The 11,944-nt window shown below is 36.5% G+C and overlaps 2 protein-coding genes across 2 annotated transcripts in view; one reads left to right on the plus strand and one right to left on the minus strand.

Annotated features, from left to right (window-relative positions):
- amdhd1 (amidohydrolase domain containing 1) overlaps positions 1-3,166 on the plus strand; it is a 31,817-nt gene extending 28,651 nt beyond the window's left edge. Inside the window, exon 10 of the mRNA XM_088072707.1 lies at positions 2,647-3,166. The gene's annotated coding sequence lies outside the window, so the exon portion shown is untranslated. The remainder of the gene's footprint in view (positions 1-2,646) is intronic.
- An 887-nt stretch (positions 3,167-4,053) lies between these two features.
- Positions 4,054-11,547, minus strand: LOC121961723 (tetraspanin-9). Its single transcript, XM_042511782.2, has 9 exons — positions 11,354-11,547; positions 9,676-9,714; positions 8,553-8,633; positions 8,178-8,369; positions 7,810-7,884; positions 6,983-7,084; positions 6,612-6,743; positions 5,475-5,558; positions 4,054-4,450 (listed from the first exon to the last, which is right to left on the minus strand). Exons 3-9 carry the CDS (start codon positions 8,613-8,615, stop codon positions 4,379-4,381), a joined length of 720 nt encoding a protein of 239 aa, XP_042367716.1. The 5' UTR covers positions 8,616-8,633; positions 9,676-9,714; positions 11,354-11,547; the 3' UTR covers positions 4,054-4,378.
- Between the last annotated feature and the right edge of the window lie 397 nt (positions 11,548-11,944).

Below are 11,944 nucleotides of genomic sequence, written 5' to 3' on the forward strand. Positions count from 1 at the left end.
AGCCCCAAACACCATAATTTCACAAGTTGAAAAAATGACCCAAAAAAGCAAGGCTATAGTATGGCAAAATGTCCAAAAATGACACGTGCCAAAATCAGCTGAAAACAGTTTAAAACAGCATTAAATAACGTGCTGAAACACGCCATAGCACAGAAAGTTACAAGAACGGTCCAAAACACCATGTTTTGGCATGTCGAAAAAATGAGCCAAAAAGCAAGGCTATAGTATGGCAAAATGTCCAAAAATGACACGTGCCAAAAATAGCTGAAAACACTTTTAAACAGCATTAAATAGCGTGCTGAAACACGCCATAGCACAGAAAGTTACAAAAAAAGCCAAAAACACCATAATTTCACAAGTTGAAAAAATGAGCCAAAAAGCAAGGCTATAGTATGGCAAAATGTCCAAAAATGACACGTGCCAAAAATAGCTCGAAACACTTTTAAACAGCATTAAATAGCGTGCTGAAACACGCCATAGCACAGAAAGTTACAAAACATAGCCTTAAACACCATGTTTTGGCATGTCGAAAAAATGACCCAAAAAGCAAGGCTATAGTATGGCAAAATGTCCAAAAATGACACGTCCCAAAATCAGCTGAAAACAGTTTAAAACAGCATTAAATAACGTGCTGAAACACGCCATAGCACAGAAAGTTACAAGAACGGTCCAAAACACCATGTTTTGGCATGTCGAAAAAATGAGCCAAAAAGCAAGGCTATAGTATGGCAAAATGTCCAAAAATGACACGTGCCAAAAATAGCTCGAAACACTTTTAAACAGCATTAAATAGCGTGCTGAAACACGCCATAGCACAGAAAGTTACAAAAAAAGCCAAAAACACCATAATTTCACAAGTTGAAAAAATGACCCAAAAAGCAAGGCTATAGTATGGCAAAATGTCCAAAAATGACACGTCCCAAAAATAGCTGAAAACACTTTTAAACAGCATTAAATAGCGTGCTGAAACCCGCCATAGCACAGAAAGTTACAAAAAAAGCCCAAAACACCATAATTTCACAAGTTGAAAAAATGACCCAAAAAAGCAAGGCTATAGTATGGCAAAATGTCCAAAAATGACACGTCCCAAAAATAGCTGAAAACACTTTTAAACAGCATTAAATAGCGTGCTGAAACACGCCATAGCACAGAAAGTTACAAAAACGGCCCAAAACACCATGTTTTGGCATGTCGAAAAAATGACCCAAAAAGCAAGGCTATAGTATGGCAAAATGTCCAAAAATGACACGTCCCAAAATCAGCTGAAAACAGTTTAAAACAGCATTAAATAACGTGCTGAAACAAGCCATAGCACAGACAGTTACAAAACATAGCCTTAAACACCATGTTTTGGCATGTCGAAAAAATGACCCAAAAAGCAAGGCTATAGTATGGCAAAATGTCCAAAAATGACACGTGCCAAAAATAGCTGAAAACACTTTTAAACAGCATTAAATAGCGTGCTGAAACACGCCATAGCACAGAAAGTTACAAAAACGGCCCAAAACACCATGTTTTGGCATGTCGAAAAAATGACCCAAAAAAGCAAGGCTATAGTATGGCAAAATGTTCAAAAATGACACGTCCCAAAATCAGCTGAAAACACTTTTAAACAGCATTAAATAGCGTGCTGAAACACGCCATAGCACAGAAAGTTACAAAAAAAGCCCAAAACACCATAATTTCACAAGTTGAAAAAATGACCCAAAAAGCAAGGCTATAGAATGGCAAAATGTCCAAAAATGACACGTCCCAAAATCAGCTGAAAACAGTTTAAAACAGCATTAAATAACGTGCTGAAACACGCCATAGCACAGAAAGTTACAAGAACAGTCCAAAACACCATGTTTTGGCATGTCGAAAAAATGACCCAAAAAGCAAGGCTATAGTATGGCAAAATGTCCAAAAATGACACGTGCCAAAAATAGCTCGAAACACTTTTAAACAGCATTAAATTGCGTGCTGAAACAAGCCATAGCACAGACAGTTACAAAAAACGGCCTTAAACACCATGTTTTCACATGTTGAAAAATGACCCAAAAAGCAAGGCTATAGTATGGCAAAATGTCCAAAAACGACACGTCCCAAAAAAAGCTGAAAACACTTTTAAACAGCATTAAATAGAGTGCTGAAACACGCCATAGCAGAGAAAGTTACAAAAACGGTCCAAAACACCATGTTTTGGCATGTCGAAAAAATGACCCAAAAAGCAAGGCTATAGTATGGCAAAAATATCCAAAAATGACATGTGCCAATAACAGCTAAAAAAAACCATAAAACGTCATAATTTAGAAAAAGACAATTTATAAAGTAGCATGTTGAAGAAACTACCCAAAAATACTAAAATCATACATTAGCATGTTGAAAAAAACAATCAAATATTGCATAGTATAGTATGTCAAAAAATGTCAAAATATAACGTCAAAAAAAGGGCTGAAAGCAACACACAGGTTGATTGTATCAAATGCAATAAAAATACCAACATCATAATATATATGCCATAAAGGATCTGCTGCAGTATGTTATACATTTCAGTTTAAGTTTAAACGCATCTGTTCAATCTGATATATATCCCTTTGCTTTGCTAACATTGCTGTAGATATAACGGCTATGAAGATGAAGTCAACTAATTCTGTCCTTTCACAGGAATTTAAACACGTTGGCAGCAAAAATCTCTGCACGTCTGACCGAAACTCTCAGTGACTGTCTGCACCATCTGAAGCTGAACCCCAACAAGACCAAGCTACTCCTTCGTCTCTCACCCCTACACCATCGAGAACTCTTTGGTGTCTTCGGCTCAGACTGCAAGGAAACAACTGTCCTTCGTTGTCAGCTTCTCTAAAATATTGTATAAAATCTGTCTGCTCTGTTGATGTAAGGGTCATATGGTGTTGAAAGGGAAAATCCAGTTTCGCCAGTGACGTCTGTTGAAAAATCAACTGATATATGAGTCAGGCCAATATTTCTTGATTTCAACAGACGCATCTGCCGATACTGGTTTTACCTGTTTTCGGGCAAATTCACCTGATTTATCAGCCAAAACGATATATAACTCAACTTTCTGTGCCTGAATTTTGCAGCAATATCACAATCAGTGTCTAAACTATGAATCTCCAGCAAAATGATATTTTATGGCATAAATAAAATAAAATATCGTCTAATATAATGATATAATGTCTGTTGTGTTGATTTAAGGGTCATATGGTGTTGAAAGGGAAAATCCAGTATCGGCAGTGACGTCTGTTGAAAACTCAACTGATATATGAGTCAGGCCGATATTTCTTGATTTTGACAGATGCAGCTGCCAATACTGGTTTTACCTCTTTCGGGACCAGTTTATATATATATATATATATATATATATATATATACACATATATATATATATACACATATACATATATATATATATATATATATATATATATACATACATATATATATACATACATATATACATATATATGTATATATTTATTGAAAAAAACATCCAAAAATGAGTATAGCATGTAAAAAAAACTGCCAAAAAAACCCATTGTTTTAAGGCAGTTTGAAAAAAACTGCAGAAAACAACATAGTTTAGTATTTTGAAAAAATGGCAAAATATGTCATGTCAAAAAACAGCTGAAAACAACATGTCGAAAAAATGGTCAAAACATTATAACATAGCAGGTCAAAACAATGGACGAAAAAAATGTATAGTATGTCAAAAAATGTCAAAAAAAGGGCTGAAAACAACATTAAGTTGCATTACGAGACTTCATAGTATAGCATGTTGAAAAAAAACAGCCAAAAAAAAGTATAGTAAGTCGAAAAATGCCAAAATACGTCATGTCAAAAAAGGGCCGAAGACAACACAGAATTGCATGTCGAGAGACATCATGGTATATCATGTTGAAAAAACGGCCAAAAACATCACAATATAGGATGTTGAAAAAATGACTGAAAAGTCTTACTGTAGCACGTCGTTCAGATTTCAGATTGAAGGAGCAAAAGATTAAAAAAAAGTAAAGTGGTCAGTGAGTAATTATAAATCCAAGAGACAACATTCAATTATATTTATGAAGAGTGCTTTTAGTCAAGATGTTAGTACATTATAATAATTTTATGTAAATAGATCCAGAGAAGGTGTCTTCTTGCCATAGGCATGGCCTTTAACAACCAAATACTCAGTCCTTTATCTTTGTTTGGATTGTCAGAGGCAAATCTCAGACATTACAATACAAATGCTACCCATTAGAAACACTAGTTCAACAGATGGAAAAAATGTGAGATAAAAGGGTTTAGTGGCACATACTGTAACTGGCTTGTTTTTTCTGTGACAAAAACGTGAATATGTAACTAATATTAACACGTTGGAAAAATTGTGTTAATCCCGTCAGGCTTCATATTTCTTTCCTGCCCGGTGGATCTGTTGGTAAAGCGTCATCGAGAAAGCCATACCAAGGAGCTGGGAAGACAAAAAAACAACCAAAAACCATGTCAACAACAGAGTACAGTCGGTCAAAAAAAAGTCAAAATATGACATTTCAAAAAAGGGCACACAAATGAAACTAATGCAGTCTGAGAGTTTGAATAAACGCTTGATAAAAGCTGCTTACTTGCATGACCAACACACACAGCATTGGTTCCCAGAGGGTGTTTGTTGTAATCCAAAAAAAGTCATACTAAAGCATGGGGTCAAAAATGGGGTCAAATAAAGCATATCATTCAAAATGACAAAAATTTCATACTTTAGACGACCATAAGGGCATAAAAAAGGCAAACTCTGGCAGGCATTCCAAAATGCCATAAAAAGTCATACCATACCATGTTGTTTAAATTAGCCTAAAAAAGTCATACTATACCATGAATTTATATTAAATTTAGTGCAAATTTCATTCGAACTCGCACTAAAAAGTGAGACTATATCATGTTGTTCAAAATTGCACCAAAATGTCATATTAGAGCATGTGGTTTACAACGGCATGAAAAAGTCACGGTACAGGATGCCATTCAAACAGGAATTAAAAAGTCATACTATGTGGTGTCGTCCAAAATATCATGAAAACGTCATACCTTAGTGATTAATCCAAAATAGTGTGAAGATGTTTTACAATACTAGTTGAAAACAGCATAAAAAAGTCATAGTATGTCTTGAATAAAAGCTTAAAAAATGATGATAGCGTGTGTCGAGGAAAACAACAGGTAGAGTCATACTTTAGTATGTTGTCCAAAATAGCATAAAAATCATACAGTATGCATTGAAAACAGCATAAACAAGTCATGCTATACCATGTTGTCCAAATACGCATAAAAGGTCATAGCATACTATGTCAACCAAAATATTATAAACAAGTCATAGTATATATTGTCCAAAACAGCATGAAAAAGTTAGACAATAGCACGTCATTCAGAACAGCAAAGAAAAGTCATAGTTGTCCGAGGTAACATGAAAAGTCAGACGATGGTTTGCTTGATAAACAGCTGCTCACCTGTATGACCAACACACACATGGCAATGGTCCCGAGAAGGTGTTTGTTGTCATCCAGCCACTCCTCCACCTTCTCATAGCAACCCTGAACACAGACACCAACAGCAATTTGGAAGAAAAATGCTTCACATCAGAAAGGCAGAGAGACTCCACAGCTCTTTCATTTGTTTGAAGTTATTCAGACAATTATGTTTCTCAGATTCAAAAACATTCCAGGCCTTGCAAAATGCAAAAAATAAAACTGTAAATGATGTAAACGTGAAGAGCCATGCCTTGTTTTTTTAATCTTGTCTCTACTTGTGTATACTGTGGCGTCTTTTGGGTCAGATTACCTGTGATTATGTTTGATAGACACACAGGAATGTCGTAAAAGCTCACACGGTGAAAAGTGCCTGTTCTGGCACAAACTTCACTACAGAAACTGCATCGTCTGATGATTTTTGTCCACTAACAAAGAATAACTTGAGTGTGTGGTTATCTTGATTTTCCTGTTTGAAGGAAAAGTCTGATATTTTTAGAAATGTACTTCATGGATTTCTTGGCAGGAGTTACATAGAAGTCGAGGATTGATACCACTGATTCTGCACAGGGACCATAAAACTGTAACAGCAGCCTGTTAGCTTCAAATACAGGCTGTAAACAACAAGCCTGGCTCTGTCTAAAGGTGAAGCAAACCTAAAAGGGCCTAAAAATGTCATACTAGAGCATGTCGTCCAAAATTGCCAAAAAAAGTCACAGTATAGCATGTTGTCAAAACTGGCACCAAAAAGTCATAACAGAGCGTGTCATCCTAAATGGCACAAAAAAGTCATAGAAGGGCATGTCCTCTAAGATCGCACGAAAAAGACATACCGCAGCATGTCGTTCAAAACGGCTTAAAAAAATGACTCACTTAAGAAACATCTTTTCACTGCGATTTAGACGTGCTAGTCAGCTGATGTTTTTTAAACATCTGGACTGAGATAAACTAAGATTAGATTAGATTAAACGTCTTCTGGCTGTAGCTTCAGAGCGTTATCGATCAGCTCACAGCAAGAACGCAAATAAGTGTATTTCACAAAATGCTGGACGACTTCTTTAGATTTTGAAAGAGTGCCACTTTGGTAATAATTTTAAAACTTTACATAAACACACTCACCCGTGTCCAGAAGGTGTTGGATGCGTTGCGTCCACAGCCGGGGTAAACCTGCTGGCAGCAGCGGTCAGGAACCACGTTTTCATGCAGCGCGATATACCAATCATTGTGGTTGGTCACTCCACAACAGCGCCACTAAAGTACAGGCAGGACACACGGAAACAGTCAAAAAGATTTTTTTTTGCTGAACAAACTTAATTTAAGACTGAGTGCATTAAGGGATTATAATTAGAGACGGGGGTTGTTAATTTTTATAGATTAAAAAAATTCAGTTGAATTGTCAAATTCAGTTAAAGTTGGACTTAAAAACTCAAGTTAACTTTCTAACATGCCATATAAAACGAATTATTAAATAATATTGTTGAAATGTATACCTCTCCCTGTATTGTGTTCCATGCATCCCTCAGGCCGGCGTTGTTGTCGGTGTTGTACAGCACCAGCCCTTCTTTCAGGTCCAGTCTGGCATTTTCGCTCACCTGCACAAACAAACGTGCATCATGATATGTGGGCAAAAAAAGGCAGCTTTATTTGTATAGCACATCTCAGACAACAGGGCAATTCAACGTGCTTTACAGAGCAATAAAATATAAAAACATACAAGCTACAGATTAACAATAAAAGAGTAAAGACATAAGATTTAAAAGGGAAAATCAATTACTAAATTAATTAAAAATAAAAGTTAAAAAGTTAAAAGTTAAAAAAAATCATTAAAAATAGCAAAAGTTCAGAAAAGAGGTAAAATGATTATTTAAAATGATATAAAAACAGTTTTAGATTAAGTATGTAGTCATGAGCGGCTGGAGCAGGCAGTGAAAAAAAAGAAATGTTCTCAGCTCTGACTTAAAAGTGATCAGAGTCTCGGCTTGGCGAACATCATCTGGGAGGTTATTTCGGGTTTGTGCTGCACGATAACAAACCGCTGCTTCGCCGTGTTTAGTTCTGACTCTCGGACGATCAGCGGGCCGGCCCCTGATGTCCTGAGGGCCCTTGAAGGTTCACATGTCACAAGCACGTCAGAGAAAAATGTAATTCTCTGCAGGATTTTGGGACTGGACTAATGTGGTCATATTTCCTAGTTTTTGTCAGGACTCTCGCTGCAGCATACAGCAGCAGTTTGTCCTGAAAGGCCTACAAACAGTCACTTCCCTGCAGCTGAAGATGATTTGTTAATAAATATGAACGTTCCCACACGCAGTCTTACCTTGTCGGTGTAGACGAAGAACAGGATGAGGAGGATGAGTTCGGCCAAGAGGATGATCAACAGAACGATGAAAAACTGAAGAAAACAAAGAAAGGTGTCGCATTAAAAAGGCTTCAATGTGGGAAGAAAAGCGCAATTTATTATTCATTTATGTGAATGCAAAACAAATACATGCGAGCTCACGATTTTCATTTTTAGCTTTTACATGTAAATTACAAAAAAAAACCTGATCATGTTACCTGCTCAATAATATCTGTATTAACGTTTAAAAATGAAATCTAGTTTAGAAGTGTTAAGACAAAACAACCTGAAGACTGCACTCAAACACCACTACTAGTGATGCATGATGGGTACTGTAGTATACTCACACTCAGAAGCAGACACTTGTTCTCCTTGATGGCACCAAGGCAGCCCAGGAACCCCGTCACCATGACAACGGTGCCGAGGGTGATGATGAGGTTGGCGGCGGAGAGCGAGGGGAAGGAGGGCGACAGGGTGGCAAAGCTGCCCTGAGACACGGACAGCCACACGCCCACACCCAACAGGCCACACCCACCCAGCTGAAAAACACACACAAACAAACACACACACACACACACACACACACACACAGGAAACTCAGACACTTCCTGTTGATTTGATGATAATAAAACACTTTAATTGGTATGCTGATCTGACTACTGATTAACGGTAACAGTTTCTAACTCTGTGTGTGTGTGTGTGTGTGTGTGTGTGTTACTTACCCAGAAGAGCAGGTTGAAGAGAAAGAGCATGTACTTAACGCAGCAGATGCAACCACGAGCCATGACGAATCAACACGGGCACTTAAAGATAAAAAAGATTTTTAAAAAATTGAAAAATAACATTCAAGTGTAAAAAAGTATAACGAAATAATAGCGCCTGCTGCGCTGGCAGTACATCGAAATAACATTGTCTTTAGGTCAGTCAAACTTCAGCACTAAAAGTCAGTAAATAAAAGCATAATACAGTATGTCATTAAAATGTGAGGAGACAAAAGTTATGGAATAGCATGTTAAAAAATGTCATTGTATAATATGACGTACCAAATAGCATTAAAAAGTCATACTATAGTAAGTCGTCAAAAAAAGCAAATGTGAAGTACTTCAATCAAATATATGATTACAAAATCACAGTATAGTATGTCAAAATGTATTTATAAAACAGTCATAGTACAGTATGTCATTAAAATATGATGAACATGTCACAGTATAGTATGCCATAAAAAATTCATAGTATAGTATATATAATATGCCCAAAAAAATCACACTATAGTGCACCATAAAAACGTGATGAAAACGTCATAGTTTGTCCAAAAAAAAAATTGGGATGAAAAAGTTACAGAATGGGATATAATGTGACTTTAAACGTCATTTTTTAATATGCCATAATATGTGATGTATAAAGTCTTTGCAGAGTAAACCAATAAAACGCGATTTAAGACGCTCAGTATGGTATGTCATAAAAACGCCACAAAAAAGTCATAGTATGCATCTGTTTTCCCTCTTCAGATGACTTCAAACCTAGCATGATATTATTATCAATTCATCAACTTTACATACTTTTAAGACCCCATAACACACACCATGGATATGAGATCATGTCGTACATCATAATAACTGGTTAGGGTTAAGTGGTTTTAAGGGAAACGGCATAATTTATGCTTTTTTTGCAACTTCTTTCATCTGTTGGAAGTTGTTTGTGTCATAACAATCACAAAGAAGTTGTCGTACTGCAGTTCACCAACCTCTCTGTTTCCCGTTACATCAGCCTGACTGTAAACATGTTGCTCTCCCTGCAGAGTCACGCTAAAACCACACAAACACAGCAAGGAGGAGGTTAACTTACCGCTTCAGCTAACAGAACGGAGAAGCTTTGGTGGCGTACCTGTAACACAGAAGTAAACGCAAACATTAACACTGTACTGTAAACTGTGTACAAGCTGTCATAGAGAGGAAAACTTAACATTTACAGACAGAACTATCGAGTTATAAGTTGTTTTTTAATAAATAAAATGTTTATATGAGCACTCTTCCAGCAAAATTTAAAACGCAAGACTGAAAACTGACTCACAAACGTATCATGTCTTGAAAGTGTCAATAATTTTGGTAAACACTGAAGGAGGGAAACAAGAGTTTCAGTGTTTTAATGATTGTTAATTTGAATGTGTCATGCAGGACATCTGGCTTATACTGCATGAAATTTTAAGACAACACTCTTTATAAGACATGCATCTTCCAGTAATACATCACTTACAAAATCATGTTAAATTCTTATGCCTTCAATTGATATATTTATACAGAAAAAATATACTGTACACTGTAAAAATAACTATTACATAACTTCAGTTTATCCTGATGATAAAGGAATTTGTTTCCACGGATATCAAGTTTTCATTTTAAAAAACAAACCTTTAGATAGTACTAGATTAATAATAGTATGTAATATATGTATATGATCATCTATTGTGTAAATGCTGGCCAGTTAATAACAATACAGTTGCTGTAGTCCTACAGAAACGCCAAATATATCCTAGTATTTGTATTAGTAGTATTAGTTTTGCCTTTTTGTAAACCACAGAGCACTTACAATTGGTGTCTTGCTGAGTGAGTATCTCAGATTTAAGGGATCTTATCAGAAATGTTTAGAGCTGCAGTGATTAGTCAATAAACTGTCTACTAACAGAAAGTTAATAGCAAACTGTTGATAGCAGATTAATCGTTTTTCTTCATTTAGAAGCAAACATGTTTTTAAAAAAAGGGGACTTTTAAAAAGTCTTTTTTAAAAAAGATTTTGTGGCTTCTTTGGAGACATAGACTACATTTTCACTTCTATTCAGAGGAAAATACTGTACTTTTAATCCCATAACACTTAAATGTATCTATGTATTATTTTATATTTATATAAACATCACGTAAGGCTCCGGGTAACTGCCACTGCACTTTTCACAGACCAAACTATAAATAGACAAAAGAAAAAAACTCAATCCATAACAACTAGCATTAGGTGCGCTTTTCCTTGTAATATGAGTATTTCACAGTGTGTTATGAGTACTTTTACTGCAGTGGAGGATCTGAATACTTTCTCCACCACTTTGCAATTCCCTTTGAAAGTCCATCACGAAAGACAAGGCTGAATTAACAACCAAAGGAAAATGTACTAAACGTACTATGAAGTACTTAGAGTATTAGAAACAGAAGCATTTATGCAAAACGACAGTAAATACTGATTATTTCTGGATAAATGTGTTTTTTTCGGAGTATCTTTCTGCTGAGGCTCGGCGTGACGTCACTGGACTGAACTACAGTATGCGGTTTTTCAAAAGTTTGCGACAAAAACACGCAAAAAAGACCCAAAAGTCACCACTAAATCCACTTATTTTTAACTTTAGCGACAAGAAAACAAGTTAATGTTCATGTACAGACAACTAAAAGCCCGAAATGAAAGCTCAGGCCGTGATTGTTTTCATGTCCACGCCAAGAGGGAAAGGCGAAAAAAAGAGGGACAGTTAAGCTAGTTTTCGTACCGCAGGCTAAGAGCTCATCCTCCCGCTAACGTCTCAAGATTCAGCCGCTGAAGACGCTTCACATGCCGGCTTAACTCCAGCTGCTTTCCGGTCACAGCATCACCCGGTGTGGAAACATAAATCCGATGGTTGTAAATGTTTGTGGGGTCGCTTTGAAGTTTCGTCGATGGCTGGACAGTAGGAGGAGGACGCCGAGGAGGAGGGAAGAGTCTCCGGAGGGGGCGGAGCTCCGAGGAGGAGGGACCCGGGAGAGGAGGCGTGTCTGCCGGCGCTGGAGGGAAGGACCAGCCGGGCAAAGACCCTGGATGTGTAAATATGTCCGATAAAAATAGAACAGATTTGCTGATTTTGACTGAATCACACGGATTTATCGAGTTTTACAAATTTTACTTTTGCAACAACAAACAATATAATTATAGAGGTTTAATGTTACTTAATGAAGTTACAATTTTACTCAAGTACAAATTTGAGATGCTTGTACTTACCTGAGTATTTTCTGTCCATGATACTTAATAATTTTAGTGGAAAATATTGTACTTTTTACAATGTTACATTTATCCGATGTCTTTTTTTTTACTATACAATGCAAGA

This window comes from Plectropomus leopardus, chromosome 22 (assembly GCF_026936395.1).
Source record: "Plectropomus leopardus strain MGB_pleo_1.0 chromosome 22, ASM2693639v1, whole genome shotgun sequence".
NCBI lineage: Eukaryota > Metazoa > Chordata > Actinopteri > Perciformes > Serranidae > Plectropomus > Plectropomus leopardus.

Excerpts from the sequence above, each read along its gene's own strand:
- LOC121961723 (XM_042511782.2), bottom strand. The coding sequence starts at position 8,615 with ATGGCTCGTGGTTGCATCTGCTGCGTTAAGTACATGCTCTTTCTCTTC. Across the intron at positions 6,744-6,982 it reads GGAACACAATACAGGGAGAG|TGGCGCTGTTGTGGAGTGAC; the intron begins GTATACATTTCA and ends CCTGTACTTTAG. Across the intron at positions 5,559-6,611 it reads CCAACACCTTCTGGACACGG|GGTTGCTATGAGAAGGTGGA; the intron begins GTGAGTGTGTTT and ends GTCTGTGTTCAG.